This window comes from Schistocerca nitens, chromosome 8 (assembly GCF_023898315.1).
Source record: "Schistocerca nitens isolate TAMUIC-IGC-003100 chromosome 8, iqSchNite1.1, whole genome shotgun sequence".
NCBI classification, from domain to species: Eukaryota; Metazoa; Arthropoda; class Insecta; order Orthoptera; family Acrididae; genus Schistocerca; species Schistocerca nitens.
Window position 1 is genome coordinate 22,213,062 of NC_064621.1, and position 22,426 is coordinate 22,235,487.

Genomic DNA, 22,426 nt, shown 5'->3' on the forward strand with positions numbered 1-22,426 from the left:
CATCCAGAACCCCAGGTCAGGGGAGATTTACCGGATAGGATGAGAAGGAAAGACTGATTGCTGGGGATTGCATAAGATGAGATTTTTAAAACTTGGGAGCTTAAAGGTTGTAATGGATCTGGGAGATGTTATTTTTTTTACTGTATTTGTCGATACCAAATTGTAAATGTTTTTTTTTATACTTTTTGTCAGAATTTATTGTAATTTGCCTTATTATATGTTAATTTACTTATGTTTTTGAGAGTGAAAGCATATTGGTTACTATTAGTAAATGTATCGAAGAATAACAAAGAGACTGATTACAAGTGGAAGCTTGTGTATTGTGTAAATTGTCTTTGATGTTGGAGTCGTCTTTGACTATAGTCAGTAGGCAGCTAACTCTTGGTGCGTGTTGACGGAAGAACAATGTGAAGGTCGCTGTCATAAATAATTTTGAATTATGTTACTATTTTTTTTTTGTATTAACCATAAAAAAAAGAAACTACATTTGAAGAAAAGGTATTTGAAACACCAAAATGAGGCAAACACGTTGAACCACGTCTTTTCTGCAGCCAACAAAGATGCATTGTGGAATCATACTTAGACAACTGAAGCCAAGACTAATATCGCCTTGCAAACGTCTAACGGAAAAGGTACTGTCACAAAATATGGCAAATTTAAGTAAATAAAAAAAATAGTGACCATATTTTCAACTTGTGTCTTAGCCGGGATACAATATTTCAAGGTGGAAGATAGGATTATAAGAAAGGCAGAAATTACTGATAAAACATCATGGAAGAGTTAATAAGAGCAGAAAGCTAAGCACATCATATGTGGTAGAGGTGTGGGGGAGGAATAGACAAGACAGAAAGTAAAAGATATGAAAAATTAAAAACAAGTGAAGAAAGGAATAGCTATTGAGAAGAAATGCTGAGACAGAAGAAATTAAAGAAAATAATCAAAGTAAATTATGGACACGAGTGGAGAGAACCAAGGATGTCACAATATGGAGTGTGCTCTGCAACAGGATATTGTGTGTTGCTATCTATGCCCACTCATCCCAAATGATAACTTGGTGGTAATTGTACCTATACAGAAGGCTTACATACCAGCTGGTATGTCATGTGACATTTCACAGGTGGCTTCTCCTTTGATTGTATATGTTTTGCCAGTTATGGAGATGGCATAGGTTGTGGTATGAGGGTGCAAAGGGGAAGTCAAACCTTAAGCCTTACAGTGGGGATGGTCACAGAGGTAGGAGCTATAGGGTATGGAAGAAGGAGCATAAGATATGACCAGCATGTTATGGAGATTGGGAGAAAGGGAGCAACAAAAAGCTACTCTAGGTGTAGTGGGCAAAATGTCAGACAGAATGGACCTCATTTCATGGCATGATTTTAGGAAGCCATAACCTTGTCAAAGTAGCTGCTTAATACACTCAAAACCAGAGAAATACTGAGTGACAAGAGGTGTACTCCTAACCTGTTTTTCTTTTTTGGAGGGATCAGCAGTAGGAGGGCTGGATGTGTTGGACTGGGAAATCTGCTTTTGAAGTATGCTAGTGGGGTAATTACATCTGGTGAAGGTTGAGGTGAGAATGGTAGTCCATTGCTTAAACAGTCTGCATATGAATGAATACATTTGCATCGGATGTCAACACTGTATTGGAGGGAACGTTTGACATGGGAAGGATGGAAACTGTCAAATTGTATGTACTGTTGTTTGTTAGTGGCTGCAATGCAAACAGAAGTGTGTAGCCGACCCTCAATGAGAATGAGATAATCATGGAATGTGCTAAGGGATTCGGAACAGCCCCTTATGAAATTTAATTAGGAGAATGTATTACGAGATTCCAAAAACTGTGACAGGTCAGTCTCACCATGAGTCCATAAGCTAAAGATGTTACCAATGTATCTAAAGCAAACCAGGAGCTGAATACTTACAGAGCCCAGGAAAAGTCCCCTTCAGGCAACACATGACAAGGTTGACACAGGAAGGAGACATCTTGGTTCCCATGGACATGCCCTTGATCTGTTTGTATGTCTGCCCCTCAAAGGTAAAGTAATTGTTGGTAAGTATAAAGTTGATTGAGGTGAGCATGAAGACCATCACCAGGTTTGGAATCAGGTGGGTGCTCGCTGAGGTGATGTACAGCAACAGACAGGCTGCATTCAAGGCAGACCTATTTGTTCAGGTGCAGACTCATTACAGCAATACACCACGACCCTCACTTCAGCCTTACAAACCTAGATCAAAAGCAGATTTCCTAGGCCATCACTTCCATCCTCGTACTGATGATCCCTCCCAAAAACAACTTATGAGTACACCTCTTGTTAGTCCTCATTACCCCAGTCACAAATGTATTAACCAGCTACTTTGACAAGGCTATGACTTCCGTGTGAGCACCTATGCCACAAGACTTTATTTGTCCTAATTACCCACCACCAATACTCCTGTATCTGGCCAGACATATAGAATCTAAGGGAGAGACATTGTTAAATGAACTGTGTCATGTAACAACTGTTCTGTAAATACTGTTCGGACTTCCACATGGTGTGTTTAGCACCCTGCAACATGATAGTTATGCCTGTTTCATCACAGGTTCCACCTGGGTTTTTGCCCTAGATACCAGTTTCTCAGAACTGTGCACGTGGGAACTGGCCTTACATCATTTCCTTGGTTCTCACCATCCACCTGGCCTTAATATACATTATTATTTCTTTTTAATTTCTTTGGTCTCATAATTTCTTCACAGTAACAACTCCTTTCTTCACCAGCTTTTAGTTTTCTGCGTCTTTTGTTTTCTGACCCCCCCCCCCTCCCCCGAACCTCTAGCACATATAATGTGCTTGGTTTTCCTTCTTATTAACTCTTGCACAATGGTTTGTCAGTAACCTCTGTCTTGCTTATCACCCTATCTTCCACCACTAAACTCACAGGTTTTTAAATCTTGACTGGAACAGTCGCCAACAATCAGTCTTTCCTTCTCATACTGTTGGATAGGTCTCCCCGATCCATGTTGCTGGATGACTTTTCTGAACTCTCCCCATTCTCTAAACCTCGCTAGTCCTTTTCCTTCAACCCTCTTCCTTCTTCTTCAATACTTCTGACAGAAGAAAGAGCCACTGGTTTTGAAAGCTTACACATTTTTTTAACCTTAAATATGTGTTTTTGTTTTCTCCTGCTGCTGTTTGGTGAGCAAGCTTTTTACATATAAAATTATATTATGTTGACAAACAATGTTGCCACTCACTATATAGAAGAGGCATTCAGTCGCAGACAAGCACAATGAAAAGGAATGCTAAAAATATTTCATCTTTTGGCCAAAGCCCTTCTCCAGAAGTAGAAAATTTCACACACACTGACACCACCACTACCACCACCACCACCACCACCACCACTACTACTACTACTACTACTACAACAGCGACTCACACACATGGCCACTTGCTCCATGTGCTAAGGCCTGACCATGACTGTCTCTCATGTGTGCAGCAATCTAGCTGAGATGAGTAGTGGGGGCAAGGAAGAAGTATGGGATGGGCAAGGGGAGGTATAGCAGGGGCAGGGTAAGGGTGGGGAAGATGCTAGTGTTGCCTATGCAAGCGTCCACAGATGTTTTTGGGACAGGATATGACTGCCAACTGTAGCATTGGGAGGCTATTGTGCTGGGGAGATGGGGGGTGGTGGTGGTGGTGGGGAGTTTGGGGGGTGGGGTGGGGGGAGGAGTGCGAGGAAGACAAGGAACCAGAGAAGAGGAAAAGACTATGTAGATATACTGACGGGATAGAAGGCATGTGTATTACTGGACTGGGGCCATGGAAGGATATAAGCAGGTGGAGGACAGGTGCTAGTGAAGGGGGGAGGGGGGGGGGGAACAAGAACAAAGGGTATGTTGTAAGGACCGTTTCCCACTGCAATTCAAAAAAGCTGGTGTTGGTGGCACAGGCCACAAATCAGTCATTAAATTGAAGCACATCATGTTGGGTGGCATGTTCAGCAATTGCATTGGCAGCTGTCTCTCGGTCACAGTAGGGCGGTGGCCTCCACACAGACACACAGCTTGTTAGTTGTCATGCCCACAAAGAAAGTGGCAAAATGGTTGCAACTTAGTTTGTGGATGATGGCTGCTTTCACAGGTGGCACTGCCTTGCATGGGGTATGAGGTGCCAGTGGCAATACTGGAGTAAGTGGTAGTGGGAGGACGTATGCGACAGTTCTTGCATCTGGTTGTACTGTGGGTATATGAGTTGAGGCAACATGTTGGGAGCAAGGATGAACTTTCCATTGTTTGACAGAATACATCCTTATGCATAATTACTTCTTATTTGAGAGGCAGATATACAAACAAATCTGTGGCGAGGCTATCGGCATCCTCCTATGACAACCCGTTTATGAACCATCTAGAGAAAACTTTCTTAGCCATAAAAAAATACCAAATCCCTTGTCTGATTGAGGTTCATCATCGATGATGGGGACCCGGGGCCAAGATTTTCCATCATCACCCTTCTATAGCCTAAACTCCTCCTCTCATCCACTTCACCTTGTTCTCCTCAGCTCTATGTTCCATCTTTTTGGACTTTCGTCATGTACCACTCCAATGGCACCTTAAAAACATCTGTCCCCATCATCCTCACTAAATATCAACAGCACATGAATTTTGATAGCTGCCATCACTTCCACACTAAGAAGTCTCTCCCACATAGTCTAGTCACACATGGATAGAACACCTGTAGTGATAAGCAACCCCTTGCCTGTTGTGCTGATGGTCTCACTATGACTTTCACAGACAGGTAGAAACCTACCCTGCCACCCCTCCTCCCCCCTCTCCCCAAATCAATCCAATATTAGAAGAAGAAGCTGAATTTATGTGGCTGCACATCCGAAATTTTATGGAAAAATCCAATATCATCTCAGAGTAGAACACCTTAAGCATATCCTAAGCCGAGGTTCTAATAAGCGCGTATCATGACTCAGTGCCTCATGTATTTGGTGGGTTACTATCTTTACTCCTTCCATTATTTAGTATCATTTTCTCAGCTGTCTTATGAACTATGGAACTCATATCAGATTTCAAACAGATTTTAATTTAATGTAATTCGAAATCGCTCTACGACTCCTAGATCCATTGTTTAACTTAATTTTTGCCAGAGCTCTGAACAGTTTGAGTTTCATCTTTTTGAATTTTCTAACTTTACTCGCCATCTAATTATGCTACTACAGAGCATTCCTCCTAACTCACACCTACTTATTTCCTGGCTGAGCAAGTTTAGGGTACAGCATTACTACAGATTAATTTTCAATATAACAATGAGATGCTTTTTTAGAACAAAGCTCACCCCCCAAACAGGTGGTTGCATTACTCTAGGAAATATAGATAAATTAACTTACCAGAATATGCAGCATACAACAAATAAAGCAGAGCACTTGGACATACACCTGAATGAAGTAAACCACATTTTTCGTAGCACGTGAAGTGGGTTGCAAGAAAGATGAAGAGTATCAATAGAGGCAAAATAACTACAAACTCATTAACTTATTCTGTAGAACAACACATACAGGTGGTGGGGCAGGCACTTATAGCAGAAATGATACAGCATGTCCAAAAAATTGATTGGATTGATGATATGAGTACCAAACTGGTACTTGAAGTTGCAGCAGTAAATATCAATCTTGAGAACAACAGTCTGATTATAGCAGCTCTGTATAGGTCATTTGGAAGCAGCATTTAAGAATTTTTTAATTAGCTGGAGAACTTGCTGGAGAAGATATCAGAGTATAAAAAACGTATGTTGTTTGTTGGAGATATCAGTGTAGATGCATTAAGTTATAGGTTTAATTATTTACATTATGCTGACTTACTATAGATAACTGTAACTACATAAACTCAGCACATACAAGAGTTACTATAAACATAACAAAAGAGAAAGTAAACATAACCATCTTAGAAAGCTATGCATCTGAATCCACAGGTATAATTCACTTAACAGCGCATTGTTGTTGTTGTTGTTGTTGTTGTCTTCAGTCCTGAGACTGGTTTGATGCAGCTCTCCATGCTACCCTATCCTGTGCAAGCTTCTTCATCTCCCAGCACTTACTGCAACCTACATCCTTCTGAATCTGCTTAGTGTATTCATCTCTTGGTCTCCCTCTACGATTTTTACCCTCCACGCTGCCCTCCAATTCTAAATTTGTGATCCCTTGATGCCTCAAAACATGTCCTACCAACCGATCCCTTCTTCTAGTCAAGTTGTGCCACAAACTTCTCTTCTCCCCAATTCTATTCAATACCTCCTCATTAGTTACGTGATCTACCCATCTAATCTTCAGCATTCTTCTGTAGCACCACATTTCGAAAGCTTCTATTCTCTTCTTGTCTAAACTATTTATCGTCCATGTTTCACTTCCATACATGGCTACACTCCATACAAATACTTTCAGAAACGACTTCCTGACACTTAAATCTATACTCGATGTTAACAAATTTCTCTTCTTCAGAAACGCTTTCCTTGCCATTGCCAGTCTACATTTTATATCCTCTCTACTTCGACCATCATCAGTTATTTTACTCCCCAAGTATCAAAACTCCTTTACTACTTTAAGTGCCTCATTTCCTAATCTAATTCCCGCAGCATCACCCAACTTAATTTGAATACATTCCATTATCCTTGTTTTGCTTTTGTTGATGTTCATCTTATATCCTCCTTTCAAGACACTATCCATTCCGTTCAAGTGCTCTTCCAAGTCCTTTGCTGTCTCTGATAGAATTACAATGTCATCAGCGAACCTGAAAGTTTTTATTTCTTCTCCATGGATTTTAATACCTATTCCGAATTTTTCTTTTGTTTCCTTTACTGCTTGCTCAATATACAGATTGAATAACATCGGGGAGAGGCTACAACCCTGTCTCACTCCCTTACCAACCACGGCTTCCCTTTCAAGCCCCTCGTCTCTTATAACTGCCATCTGGTTACTGTACAAATTGTAAATAGCCTGAAACTTCCTGGCAGATTAAAACTGTGTGTCCGACCGAGACTCGAACTCGGGACCTTTGCCTTTCGCGGGCAAGGAAGGGCCAGGAAGTTTCATATCAGCGCACACTCCGCTGCAGAGTGAAAATCTCATTCTGGAAACATCCCCCAGGCCGTGGCTAAGCCATGTCTCCGCAGTATCCTTTCTTTCAGGAGTGCTAGATGTGCAAGGTTCGCAGGAGAGCTTCTGTAAAGTTTGGAAGGTAGGAGATGAGATACTGGCAGAAGTAAAGCTGTGAGGACCAGGCGTGAGTCTTGCTTTGGTAGCTCAGGTGATAGAGCACTTGCCCACGAAAGGCAAAGGTCCCGAGTTCGAGTCTCAGTCGGGCAAACAGTTTTAATCTGCCAGGAAGTTTCATAACAGCTCACACTCCGCTGCACAGTGAAAATCTCATTCTGTAAATAGCCTTTTGCTCCCTGTATTTTACCCCTGCCACCTTTAGAATTTGAAAGAGAATATTCCAGTCAGCATTGTCCAAAGCTCTCTCTCGGTCTACAAATGCTAGAAACGTATGTTTGCCTTTCCTTAATCTTTCTTTTAAGATAAGTCGTAAGGTCTGTATTGCCTCACGTGTTCCAACATTTCTACGGAATCCAAACTGATCTTCCCCGAGATTGGCTTCTACCAGTTTTTCCATTCGTCTGTAAAGAATTCGCGTTAGTATTTTGCAGATGTGACTTATTAAACTGATAGTTTGGTAATTTTCACATCAGTCAGCACCTGCTTTCTTTGGAATTGGAATTATTATATTCTTCTTGAAGTCAGGGTATTTCGCCTGTCTCATACATCTTGCTCACCAGATGCTGGAGTTTTTTCAGGAGTGGCTCTCCCAAGGCCGCCAGTAGTTCCAATGGAATGTTGTCTACTCCCGGGGCCTTGTTTCGGCTCAGGTCTTTCAGTGCTCTGTCAAACTCTTCACGCAGTATCATATCTCCCATTTCATCTTCATCTACATTCTCTTCCATTTCCATAATATTGTCCTCAAGTACATCGCCCTTGTATAGACCCTCTCTACACTCCTTCCACCTTTCTGCTTTCACTTCTTTGCTTAGAACTGGGTTTCCATCTGAGCTCTTGATATTCATACAAGTGGTTCTCTTTTCTCCAAAGGTCTCTTTAATTTTTATGTAGGCAATATCTATCTTACCCCTAGTGACATAAGCCTCTACATCCTTACATTTGTCCTCTAGCCATCCCTGCTTAGCCCATTGCACTTCCTGTCGATCTCATTTTTGAGTTGTTTGTATTCCCTTTTGCCTGCTTCATTTACTGCGTTTTTATATTTTCTCCTTTCATCAATTAAATTCAATATTTCTTCTGTTACCCAAGGATTTCTACTAGCCCTCGTCTTTTTACCTACTTGATCCTCTGCTGCCTTCGCTACTTCATCCCTCAGAGCTACCCATTTTTCTTCTACTGTATTTCTTTCCCCCATTCCTGTCAATTGTTCCCTTATGCTCTCCCTGAAACTCTGTACAACCGCTGGTTTAGTCAGTTTATCCAGGTCCCATCTACTTAAATTCCCACCTTTTCGCAGTTTCTTCAGTTTTAATCTACAGTTCATAACCAACAGATTGTGGTCAGAGTCCACATCTGCCCCTGGAAATGTCTTATAATTTAAAACCTGGTTCCTAAATCTTTGTCTTACCATTATATAATCTATCTGATACATACCTGCAGATTGAAACTGAAGAAACTGCAAAAAGGTGGGAAATAAGGAGATGGGACCTGGATGAACTGAAAGAACCAGAGGTTGTAGAGAGTTTCAGGGAGAGCATAAGGGAACAATTGACAGGAATGGGGGAAAGAAATACAGTAGAAGAAGAATGGGTAGCTCTGAGGGATGAAGTAGTGAAGGCAGAATAGGATCAAGTAGGTAAAAAGACGAGGGCTAATAGAAATCCTTGGGTAACAGAAGAAATATTGAATTTAATTGATGAAAGGAGAAAATATAAAAATGCAGTAAATGAAGCAGGCAAAAAGGAATACAAACGTCTCAAAAATGAGATCGACAGGAAGTGCAAAATGGCTAAACAGGCATGGCTAGAGGACAAATGTAAGGATGTAGAGGCTTGTCTCACTAGGGGTAAGATAGATACAGCCTACAGGAAAATTAAAGAGACCTTTGGAGAGAAGAGAACCACTTGTATGAATATCAAGAGCACAGATGGCAACCCAGTTCTAAGCAAATAAGGGAAGGCAGAAAGGTGGAAGGAGTATATAGAGGGTTTACACAAGGGTGATGTACTTGAGGACAATATTATGGAAATGGAAGAGGATGTAGATGAAGATGAAATGGGAGATAAGATACTGCGTGAAGAGTTTAACAGAGCACTGAAAGACCTGAGTCGAAACAAGGCCCCGGGAGTAGACAACATTCCATTAGAACTACTGATGGCCTTAGGTGAGCCAGTCATGACAAAACTCTACCATCTGGTGAGCAAGATGTATGAGACAGGCGAAATACCCACAGACTTCAAGAAGAATATAATAATTCCAATCCCAAAGAAAGCAGGTGTTGACATGTGAAAATTACCAAACTATCAGTTTAATAAGTCACAGCTGCAAAATACTAACGCGGATTCTTTACAGACGAATGGAAAAACTGGTAGAAGCGGACCTCGGGGAAGATCAGTTTGGATTCCATAGAAATGTTGGAACACGTGAGGCAATACTAACCTTACGACTTATCTTAGAAGAAAGATTAAGGAAAGACAAACCTACGTTTCTAGCATTTGTAGACTTAGAGAAAGCTTTTGACAATGTTGACTGGAATATTCTCTTTCAAATTCTAAAGGTGGCAGGGGTGAAATACAGGGAGCGAAAGGCTATTTACAATTTGTACAGAACCAGATGGCAGTTATAAGGGTCGAGGGGCTTGAAGGGAAGCAGTTTTTGGGAAGAGAGTGAGACAGGGCTGTAGCCTCTCCCCGATGTTATTCAATCTTTATATTGAGCAAGCAGTAAATGAAACAAAAGAAAAATTCGGAATAGGTATTAAAATTCATGGAGAAGAAGTAAAAACTTTGAGGTTCGCCGATGACATTGTAATTCTGTCAGAGACAGCAAAGGACTTGGAAGAGCAGTTGGACGGAATGGACAGTGTCTTGAAAGGAGGATATAAGATGAACATCAACAAAAGCAAGACGAGGATAATGGAATGTAGTCAAATTAAATCGGGTGATGCTGAGGGGATTAGATTAGGAAATGAGACACTTAAAGTAGTAAAGGAGTTTTGCTATTTAGGGAGTAAAATAACTGATGATGGTCGAAGTAGACAGGATATAAAACGTAGACTGGCAATGGCAAGGAAATCGTTTCTGAAGAAGAGAAATTTGTTAACATCGAGTATAGATTTAAGTGTCAGCAAGTCGTTTCTGAAAGTATTTGTATGGAGTGTAGCCATTTATGGAAGTGAAACATGGACGATAACCAGTTTGGACAAGAAGAGAATAGAAGCTTTCAAAATGTGGTGCTACAGAAGAATGCTGAAGATAAGGTGGGTAGATCACGTAACTAATGAGGAGGTATTGAATAGGATTGGGGAGAAGAGAAGTTTGTGGCACAACTTGAATAAAAGAAGGGATCGGTTGGTAGGACATGTTTTGAGGCATCAAGGGATCACAAATTTAGAATTGGAGGGCAGCGTGGAGGGTAAAAATCATAGAGGGAGACCAAGAGATGAATACACTAAGCAGATTCACAAGGATGTAGGTTGCAGTAGGTACTGGGAGATGAAGAAGCTTGCACAGGGTAGAGTAGCATGGAGAGCTGCATCAAACCAGTCTCAGGACTGAAGACCACAACAACAACAACAACCTAGTAATATCCCCAGGATTCTTCCATGTATAAAACCTTGTTTCATGATTCTTGAACCAAGTGTTAGCTACGATTAAGTTATGCTATGTTCAAAATTCTACCAGGTGCCTTCCTCTTTCATTTCTTAACCCCAATCCATATTCACCCACTATATTTCCTTCTCTCCCTTTTCCTACTCTTGAATTCCAGTCACCCATGACTATTAAATTTTTGTCTCCCTTCACTACCTGAATAATTTCTTTTATCTCATCATACATTTCATCAATTTCTTCATCATCTGCAGAGCTAGGTGGCATATAAACTTTACTACTGTAGTAGGCATGGGCTTCGTGTCTATCTTGGCCACAATAATGCGTTCACTATGCTGTTGGTAGTAGCTTCCCCGCACTCCTATTTTTTTTATTCATTATTAAACCTACTCCTGCATTACCCCTATTTGATTATGTATTTATAACCCTGTATTCACCTGACCATTAGTTCCTCCTGCCACCGAACTTCACAAATTCCCACTATATCTAACTTTAATCCATCCATTAAATTCGCTAACCTACCTGCCTGATTAAGGGATCCTACTTTCCACGCTCCGATCCGTAGAACGCCAGTTTTCTTTCTCTTGATAACGACGTCCTCTTGAGTAGTCCCCGCCAGAGATCCGAATAGGGGAATGTTTTACCTCCGGAATATTTTACCCAAGAGGACGCCATCATCATTTAACCATACAGTAAAGCTGCATGCCCTCGGGAAAAATTATGGCTGTAGTTTCCCCTTACTTTCTGCCGTTCACAGTACCAGCACAACAAGGCCATTTTGGTTAGTGTTGCAAGGCCAGATCAGTCAATCATCCAGTGTTGCCCCTGCAACTACTGAAAAGGCTGCTGCCCCTCTTCAGGAACCACAAGTTTGTCTGGCCTTTCAACAGATACCCCTCTGTTGCGGTTGCACCTAGTTGTGGTTGCCTCTGTACTTCCGCCTCGACTGACAGAAGCAATCACTCAAGAGAAGAATGTTGTGTTGTGCTGTATTCTCAGCAACTGCTGGGTCTGGCTGTTTCTTGGCCACTGTTTGTCTGTGGCCATTCATGTGGACAGATAGCTTATTGGTAGTCATGACCAGCTTGTTGGCAGTCATGACCACATAGAATGCAGCACAGTGGTTGCAGCTTAACTTGTAGATCACATGACTACTTTCATAGGTAGCCCCACATTTTATGCGATATGTGATGCTTTTAGCTGGACTTGAGTAGGTGGTGGTGGGAGAATATAGGGGAACATCTTGCATCTATGTTTATTACATGGATAGGAGCCATGAAGCAAGGGGTTGAGAGCTGAAGTAGAGTAGGTATGGACGAGGATACTCTGTACAATCAGTGGGTGGCAGAATATCACCGCTGGAGGTGTGGGAAGGTAGTGATTGGGACATTTCTCTTTTCGGGGCATGACTAGAGGTAGTCTACACCTTGGCAGAGAATGCGATTCAGTTGCTCCAGTCCTGGATGGTACTGAATCATGAGAGGAATGCTCCTCTGAGGCCAGATGATGGGATACTGGAAGGTGACTGGGGAGATCTGCTTCTGTATGACGTTGGGAGGGTAATTTCAATCTGTGAAGACCTCAGTGAAACACTTTGTATATTTCGAGAGAGACTGCTCATCACTAAGGATCTGACAGCCCGGGGTGGCTAGGTTGTAAGGAAGGAATTTTTTGGTATGGAATGGGTGGCAGCTGTTGAAGTAGAGGTACTGCTGGTGGTTGGTAGGTTTGATATGGACGGAGGTATTGATGTAGGCATCTCTGAGGTGGACGTCAGTATGGAGGAAAGTGGCTTGTGGGTTGAGGAAGGCCAGGAGAAGTAAATGTCAGAGAAGCTGTTGAGGTTCTGGAGGAATGTGGACAAGGTGTCCTCATGCTCAATCCAGATAACAAAGATGCCATCAATGAATCTGAACCAGGTGAAGTGTTTTGGGTTCTGGGTGATTAGGAAGGCTTCCTCTTGATGGCCCATGAATATGTTAGTCCACAGAGGTATCAGTCCTTTCCCAAAGCCTTACCTTTTGCTCTACTCCCAAATTCAATCATGCTTAACTTGTTAAATACCTTCTCTTCTTCTCCTGGTCGCTACAGTGGAAACACCACCATTCCTACTGATCACACTCAACCCATAACCAGTGCTTAACCCTGCCTGACTCAGTTCACTCCACCATCCAACTGTGATCCACTCTCACAACCCCCTAATCATCCCCTGATAACTTTCAAGAATTTCTTAACCTCGAATCTTGCCTCACCATCATTCCCCAAATCCCTCAACATGAGAGCTAATATTACATCTGTAGAAAGAACTGCAATCCACCACTTAAAAATTAATCCTGCCTGCTACCAAAGGCTCCACCACTGAGGTTTCAAACCACAAGGATTACCTGGTGGAAGGACTCTGCCACCTGTCAGATTTTTCCACTTACAAACTCTGCTACAATGACCCCATTTCAGAAACTCAGTAGGAACTACAGTCTCTCCTCAAATCCTTGGGCCCTTCCCAGAACCTCTCCCTGAAGTCCGTCTCTCTCGTCATCCCTACCGCTCCCTGCTCTCCTACCTTCTACATGATTCCTTGTCCCTAAATACAACAACCCATGACACCCCATTGTGACCTATTACTGTGCCCCCCACTGAGAGAATCTCTGTTCTTGTAGACCAACACCTTCAGCCTATTACTTACAACCTACCCTCCTATATAAGGTGTTCTAGGAGGAATGCTCAATACTCAGGGACATGACAGAAATGATCATTCGAAACAAAAAAGTCAAGTAAACATGGGCCTTCGAGCAAAGAAGCTACTTTTAAATATATAGAAAACGTGACAATGCATTAAATAGCTATAATAAAAATATAAATACTACTGCATTTACACCTCCATTGGCACTTATAAGGTAGCATTCTCAATTGTCAATTAACGATTTTGATGAAACCTAAATTAGACCAGAATTAGACTGGCTCCAGAAACAGTGATCATGTTTAAATGACCTTTGTTTGTGTGAATGTGTGTGTAATTGTTGTCTAATTCATAAGAAAGTCTCCACGCCAAAAGCTTACTCATTCAGTAATTGTTTTGTTGTGCCTGTCTGTGACTCAGCGGCACCACTATATGGTGAGTAGCAATCTATCCTTTTCATAATGGTCATTAAAATTAATATAACTGTGGTACCTGGCATAAGACAGTGAGCAGCAGCGCTTTGAGTAATATAATAAACAGTTTTATAATGAAAAAGGTACTGGTTTTCTTTGGGGAAACCACAGGTACTACCGTACAAATTATAAAATAAGGTTGGTAGAGAAACACTTCAGGCAACCTAGGAAGAGTTACACATCATCAGGGAAGACAAGGGTGGCAGTGTGCTCTGTCATAAGATATGTGATGAATGACAAAGCCTGTAGATTGTACGTTACTCTCATTCCTCTTATTGTTACATTTCATGTGTTATTCACACTTACTCTCAACACAACAATTTTAATCCAGAATTAACTATGAAAAATTTAACTGATTTAGAAAAACTTTTAAACATGTTTTGGAGAAAAGATATTAGGCTAAACTAAAAGCAATTTATCCCTCATGAAAACAAATACAGTTTGTAAATTACCTCTGCATCTTGTTCCACTGCCATCTGCTTTATATCCCTTATTGCAAATGCAGCGATAAGAACCAAGTGTGTTTATGCAGCGTCCATTACGACACAAGTCCGGAATTGTTTGACACTCGTCAATATCTGTAAAGATAAGGAAGAACTTTTATCTAGATTTTGCTGTTTTTGTCAAAGAACAAATTGAAATTATTGATTGACAGTTTTTATTGGCATAGTACATCTGAGGAGCACTGTTTCAAACCACATTAAGTCCAATAAACAAAATTTTACAGGAGAAGCTAAATACTGATTAACTCTAACATGGGAATTTTTTACAAGTTGTAAAGTATGTAGTTCTTGTGTTGGAGGCTTACTTCTAGAAATATGAAGTAGTGAAATACGTTTCTACTCACATCATTAAAATTAAAGGAAAATGTACTGAACTTAATACGCTTTGATCCAATAATTTGTAAAATATACAAATAAAAATGATTTTAAAGTAAATACATAACTAATTATCCTTAAATACAAAATTAATTTTTTCACAATAAATGTTCTATGGCGTTCATAACGTCCTTCTTGCTGCCATTTGACTTAAATAGGATTTATATCAAACTAACACTTTATTATTCAAAGCCATGTTACTACACAATAAACACATTCACATTAACAGTTTTGCTATACAATTCACAGTACCTTTCTACTATAATTCTTTAATGATCTACATTAACATCTACATGGATGCTCCGCAAATCACACTTAAGTGTCTGGCAGAGGGTTGATGGAACAACCTTAACAATGATTCTCTATTGTTCCAATCTCACACAGTGTGTGAAAAAAATGAACACCTACATCTTTCCGTGCGAGCTTTGATTTCACTTATTTTATTATGATGATTGTTTGTGACTATATAGAAAGGCATCAACCAAATATTTTCGCATTCGGGGGAGAAAGTCGGCAATTGATATTTCATGAGGAGATTCCACCACAATGAAAAACACCTTTGTTTTAATGATGTCCACCCCAAATCCTGTATCATGCCCATGACACTCTCTCCCCTATTTTGTGATAATCCAAAACATGCTGCTCTTCTTTGACCTTTCTTGATATATTCCCTTAATCCTACCTGATAAGGATCCCAGACCATGCAGTGGTACTCCAAAAGAGAATGGACAAGCGTTCTTTCCAATTTAAGTTGTTCGTAATTGTAATTTCTAGGTATTTAGTTGAATATATGGTCTTTAGACTTGACTGATTTATCATGTAACCAATGTGTAATGGATTCCTTCTAGCACTCGTGTGGATGACCTCACACTTTCATTATTTAGGGTCAATTGCTAATTTTCACATCATGCAGATATCTTTTCTAAATCATTTTGCAATTTGTTTTGATCTTATGATGACTTTACTAGATGATAAATGACAGCATCAGCTGCCAATAACCTAAGACGGCTACTCAGATTGTCTCCTAAATCATTTATGTAGATATTTATTTATATAGATAAGATACTGTATTACATAAATGCTTCTGTATGATGTTATTAAATAACATTGTTAATCCAAAACCTAAATCTTCTGGTTCAACATTTTGATTTATAGAATGCTTATAATGGCCAGCCTACTGGTTTCTCTTCAGATTTGGTTCAATCTTCCTCTTCCTTCCAAGCAACCACAAGCTGACATACTGACTTCTTCCTCGTTGCCAGTTTCTACAGCAACTGAATTGATGATGTTAGCACAGAAATCTAAATCTCATTTGATCCTCCAACAATCCTTAAACTGTTTACATAGCAAATTATTCACACTCAGTCTTCTTTTCTTTATGTGCTGTATTGGTGCTTTAACTTGATGTGCATATTTGATTTTCTTATCTCTCTTTTGACTTCCTCTTGAATTATCGTCTACAGCAATTTCTTCCTCCATAAATGAAGAAACTGTTCCCTTACACACAACTTACAAGTAAAGATAACTGTCATTAGTAAAAGATAACTGTCATTATTGACCACATAGCAGTGCTGAGTGCTCGTTGTCAGTATAACAAACTGAGCAAAGCAACTAATCAGCTTCATGTAGTGTTAATGTTAGACAAAATGACTTGAAATACACACTACAGAGAACTGAATATGATTTCAAACAACAGCTAGTTTTCAGCTGCTATTTACACTATTAGTGAATACAATTTATTTCAGTCTGATTTCACAGCATGAAAGAGCACTTCAGAAATAATACAAAAATGTATCAAACTCAATTTTGTCCACTGGTGGACATGATACAATTTGAAACAATACTCCTCATCTGTGACACAACAACGGATGATAGAAAAGTCACATTGGGCAATATGTGCATGAACAGGCAACAAGTAGCATAATAATGTGGACTGTCTGTATTCTAGGAGAAACGAGTGTTAAAAACAAACAGCAGGTGTGAAAAATTTACATAGAATATCTTCTAACATTAGTGTGAGTATACAGTTACACAGATTGACACTGGAGTTAAACAAGTATGAGGAGTGTTCAAAAGAAAAGGTATGAACAACACTGTGGGATAATTGAAGTTTTTATTCAAAAGTAATCATAAGAGGCCTATTGTTTCACAAGCTGAAGGATACCCTGTTCCCAGAATTACTGTGGCTCCGAAAGGAGCCAGTCCTCCACTGAGTCCTTCAACTTGTCATCCAAGTTGAAGTGCTTCTCTTTGATATGTTTTTTTAATGAGCCAAACACATGGAAGTCACAAGGCAATAGAGCAGATGCTCATGCTGCTTCCACTTGGACCTGGCTATTACACTTCATGTGATCTTGGAGATGTGTGGACACACGCTTTCGTGGAGCAGAATCACTTCCTCTGTGGAAAGCACTGGCTGCTTGCTCTTTATGGTATTTTGTCGGCTATGGTGTGTCTCACACTACATGTCATTGTTAATGGTTTTTCCTTTCTTGAGGAATTTGATGAGTATCGGACCTCAGAAATTGAAAAGGACAGTGAGTGCCACCTTGTCTGCTGAGGACACAGCTTCAAATTTTTTAGGGGGATGTGGTGACGCTACATTTGTGTCCCTAGCTGTCTCACTATGTTATCCCAAAGGGCATAGGCAAATTTCAACTGGTTTGGCTATTACCACATTTCATACCTTTTAATTTTAACACTCCTTAAAGATTCCATTATCACATAAACTAATCTCATCACTCCCAAAGTAAGTTTCCACACCCTTAAATTTGAAAAAAAGGGAAATGAGTTGACTGAACATACCTAAATCACATTCATTCTGCTGATGTCAGTGTGCTGTTTGCTCTAGAGCAGACACTCTTCAAAAATTAATGGAAGAACTTAATAAAGCAAGTTCGAAAGAAGGCCCAAAAATCAACTGTAGTAATATTAAAATCACAAGTAGCCAACACATCAAAAAGATTATAACACAAATTGACTATTAAGTCATACTTTTTAAACACTACTGCCCATTAAAGTTGCTACACCACGAAGATGACGGGCTACAGACGTGAAATTTAACTGACAGGAAGAAGATGCTGTGATATGCAAATGACAGAGCATTCACACACGGTTGGCACCGGTGGCGACATCTATAACGTGCTGACATGGGGAAAGTTTCCAACCGATTTCTCATACACAAACAGCAGTTGACCGGTGTTGCCTGGTGAAACATTGTTGTGATGTCTCGTGTAAGGAGGAGAAATGCGTACCATCACGTTTCCGACTTTGATAAAGGTCGGATTGTAGCCTATCGCGATTGTGGTTTATCGTATCGCGACATTGCTACTCACGTTGGTAGAGATCCAATGACTGTTAGCAGAATATGGAATCTATGGGTTCAGGAGGGTAATACGGAACACCGTGCTGCATCCCAGTGGCTTCGTATTACTAGCAGTCAAGATGACAGGCATCTTATCCGCATGGCTGTAATGGATCGTGCAGCCATGTCTCGATCCCTGAGTCAACAGATGGGGACATTTGCAGGACAACAACCATCTGCATGAACAGTTCGACGACGTTTGCAGCAGCATGGACTATCAGCTGGGAGAGCATGGCAGCGGTTACCATTGACCATGCATCACAGACAGGAGCGCCTGTGATGGTGTACTCAACGATGAACCTGGGTGCATGAATGACAAAACGTCATTTTTTTTGGATGAATCCAGGTTCTGTTTACAGCATCATGATGGTCGCATCCGTGTTTGGCGACATTGCAGTGAACACACATTTGAAGCGTGTATTCGTCATCGCCATACTGACATATCACCCAGCGTGATGGTATGGAGTGCCATTGGTTACACGTCTCGGCCACCTCTTGTTCACACTGACGGCACTTTGAACAGTAGACGTTACATTTCAGATGTGTTACGACCCATGGCTCTACCCTTCATTCAATCCCTGCGAAACCCTACATTTCAGCAGGATAATGCACGACCGCATGTTGCACGTCCTGTATGGGCCTTTCTGGATACAGAAAATGTTTGACTGCTGCCCTGGCCAGCGCATTCTCCAGACCTTTCACCAACTGAAAACGTCTGGTCAATGGTGGCCGAGCAACTGGCTCGTAACAATACGCCAGTCACTACTCTTGATGAACTGTGGTGACGTGTTAAAGCTGCATGGGCAGCTGTACCTGTACACACCATCCAAGCTCTGTTTGACTCAATGCTGAGGTGTATCAAGGCCGTTATTATGGCCAGAGGTGGTTGTTCTGGGTACTGATTTCTCAGGATCTATGCACCCAAATTGCGTGAAAATTTAATCACACGTCAGTTCTAGTCTAATATATTTGTCCAATGAATACCCGTTTATCATCTGCATTTCTTCTTGGTGTAGCAATTTTAATGGCCAGTAGTGTATTTATGGAAGGTGAAGACAAAAACTAAATGGACATTAAAAGAAATAAACAAAACAATAAAAATGAGGTGGAGTAGAACTAACAATAGTCAACTAAATAAGATTTTTCAGAACTAAGCTTCCAATGTGCCTGGAAAGGAAAGTCTAGAATCATAGTGTGCTATTAGTTTTGACTCGTGTTGGTGAGGCACTGAATTTCAATACAAAAACTATTCAAAAACTAAGGGTTTCTTAGTCAGTGACAGAGATAATGTATGTTGGAAATCACCGGGAGAGGCATGAAAGCCAAGATATGAGACAGGGGATGGACTAGAGTGGTAAACTTATTTATGACTATAACAAAAATGAAATGAGAGCGGGAAAGGTAACAAGATGAAAAAGTGACCAGATGTAGATGGATCTATAAGTTCTTTCTGAAGTTCAATAAATAAGACAAGGGCAATAACATAATGAAAGATAAGGAGACAACATCATAAAAACATGCAGGAGTAACATCAACGTATGTAGCTGAAAACCACAATGAATGGGAAGTTTTTTAACGAACAGTTGATATCAAATGGCTGGTGATGATAATGATAAACTTATCATATAAATGGTTAACGAGTGGCTAATCAACTTTCATATGTCAGAATTAAATTAGAGTTAATAGAGACACTAACAAACACAAACACACACACAAAATTCAAGCTTTCGCAACACGGTTGCTTCATCAGAAAAGAGGGAAGGAGAGGGAAAGACGAAAGAATATGGGTTTTAAGGGAGAGGGTAAGGAGTCATTCCAATCCCGGGAGCGGAAAGACTTACCTTAGGGGGAAAATGGGACGTTTGGTAAGTTATATCATCTTTGTTTTTATATATATTTTTCCCATGTGGAATGTTTCCCTCTATTACGTTCATATTAAATTAGAGTTATGTATATAACTTAATTTTATTCCTTTATATCCACTTACATTGTTTGTAAATAGCAGTTAAATACTAAGTTTTATTATTTGGATAACAATGTGAATTTTACTGTGCAATATCGTACAATTCTGTTTAATAAAATTAAATAAATAAAAAAAAAAGAGGAACAAAAAATTCACCTGTTAAAAGATGGGATACTGTTTCACAGTACTACTAGCAGACATGATGAAAAATAAAATGCTATCTGCACAAGTTCAAAGTTACCAAAAATTTTCATTTAGAAGCTGCCTGCAAGCAAGCAGCCTCACAAGCCACTGTGAAAGGATCAGGAATAAGGAATTACCATTTTGAATGACATAAGGATTTTTACACATTCTGTTCCTTCTGTGAGTGAAGAAATATAATAAGAACAAGTTTAGATTGCATGAAAATTTATTGTTTATTGCTTTATCATGTTCAAATAAAGATTTGAGACTGACAACTATGAGCAAAGGAAAGAAGGATGTGATTTAACATACTGCTAACAACAAAGCCATCAGAGATGAAACACAAGGGTCAAGTGAACAAAGATGGCAAAAGAAATCAACTGTGTCTTTTTCAAAGAAATAATTCCTGCATTCAGCTTCAACACTTTAAGAACCGAGTGAGGTAGCACAGTGGTTAGCACACTGGACTGGCATTCGGGATGACAACAGTTCAAACCTGGATCCAGCCATGCCGATTTAGCTTTTCTGTGATTTTCCTAGATCACCTTTAGGCAAATGTCAGGATGGTTCCGTTGACAGGGCATGGCCGACTTCCTTCCCCATCCTTCCCTAATCCAATGGGACCAATGACCTCACTGTGTGGTCCCTTCCCCCAAATCAACCAACCAACCACTCAACCAACAGTTCAGAGAAATAACTTTGCTACAACAGATGAGGGAGTATGTGGACGTGAACAAAAATGGAATAACAAAGATTAGAACTAACTGTTTTATTCACTAGATTCAAAGAATCTAAGGAGTTGACACACATGATCAGTGTCTATTCTCATATGCAAAGATATGTCAAGGGGTATAAGAAAATATACATCTACCTCCTGGACATGACAATGTTGAATGCAATCACCTACTGTTTATTGAACCAAGCAACCAAGTGGATTAGTTCCAACTCAGTGTGGCACAGTAGTCTTAAACAGTGTAACCCCCTCTGACTACATCCATAAGGGAAAAACCAGGCAAAGCTGAAAATCCACTCGACTTAAAAAAAGGAGTTGGGGGTATTTTCCAGGAAAAACATTGCCAAATGAGAAGAAAACCACTTCTTCAAGAAGATGCAACATCTGCTCTGATTGTTGACTATATGGAGAATCATGTTTTGAGTGTAGTAGTTCTAAATTGCTTTTCATGTGGACAAATGCTTCATCATGTACCATTCACAAAGCAGCAAAGTGTAAATGGGGATTTGACCCTTATGCTAGTTTAGCAATAAAGGCGATTCAATGCCACTGGGTTTGGCCATATTTAGAGTAACACAAATATCAATCCTATGTGATAACTATGAATGTATGAGTAAATTTATAGTTACCATCTGTGGGACTGCTGAATAAACTTAAAAGTTCAAGTAAACTGATAAAAAAGAAAATTAAATATGATGTATCCAGTAACAGTGACAATATAAAGAAAATAGCAGCAATAAGTACCAAATGAAATTTTATTCCAGCAATTTTGTATCTTGTGAAATCTTAACATGTTTATAGCATTGCTATATGTTGAAAAATCTCAGTTACATCACATCTCATTTCACAGTAGCACATCACAAATTCACTTCCAATGTATTTGACAGGTATTCAGTACATATTAAAAATGAAATAACAAACAGGCACTGGATTGACATTCAAGCTGCAGCTGGCTTACCATGCCCATCCACTGAGAAGCCTGGATCAAGACAGAGGTCACGATATTCATCAGAGCCGTGTGGTGGACAGCGCTCACAGAGAGGGCCCCAAGCTTCACCCATAGTACAGCAACAGTCTGCACGTGTCACTGACATAAGCCCATCAGTATGTGTTGCACAGCGACCACCCACCAACTGCCGGAAACAATATCCTAACCTGCGGTCTTAGGGAAAAGATAACAGTTGTTTGAAATGCTGGACATAAGAAGACCATGCTGAACATTAAAAAATAGAAAATACAGCGTGTATTCCGTACTTCATATTCTGTTCACAGAATGCAAACAACACCATTACTGAG

At 40.1% G+C, this 22,426-nt stretch overlaps 1 protein-coding gene across 1 annotated transcript in view; it reads right to left on the reverse strand.

The window, feature by feature from the left end:
* Positions 1-22,426, reverse strand: part of LOC126198519 (fibrillin-2-like) — a 732,236-nt gene that overhangs the window by 84,301 nt on the left and 625,509 nt on the right. Inside the window, exons 46-47 of the mRNA XM_049934905.1 lie at positions 22,089-22,292; positions 14,462-14,587 (exon numbers count right to left, since the gene is read on the reverse strand). Of these exons, the coding sequence (XP_049790862.1) occupies positions 14,462-14,587; positions 22,089-22,292 (330 nt within the window). The remainder of the gene's footprint in view (positions 1-14,461; positions 14,588-22,088; positions 22,293-22,426) is intronic.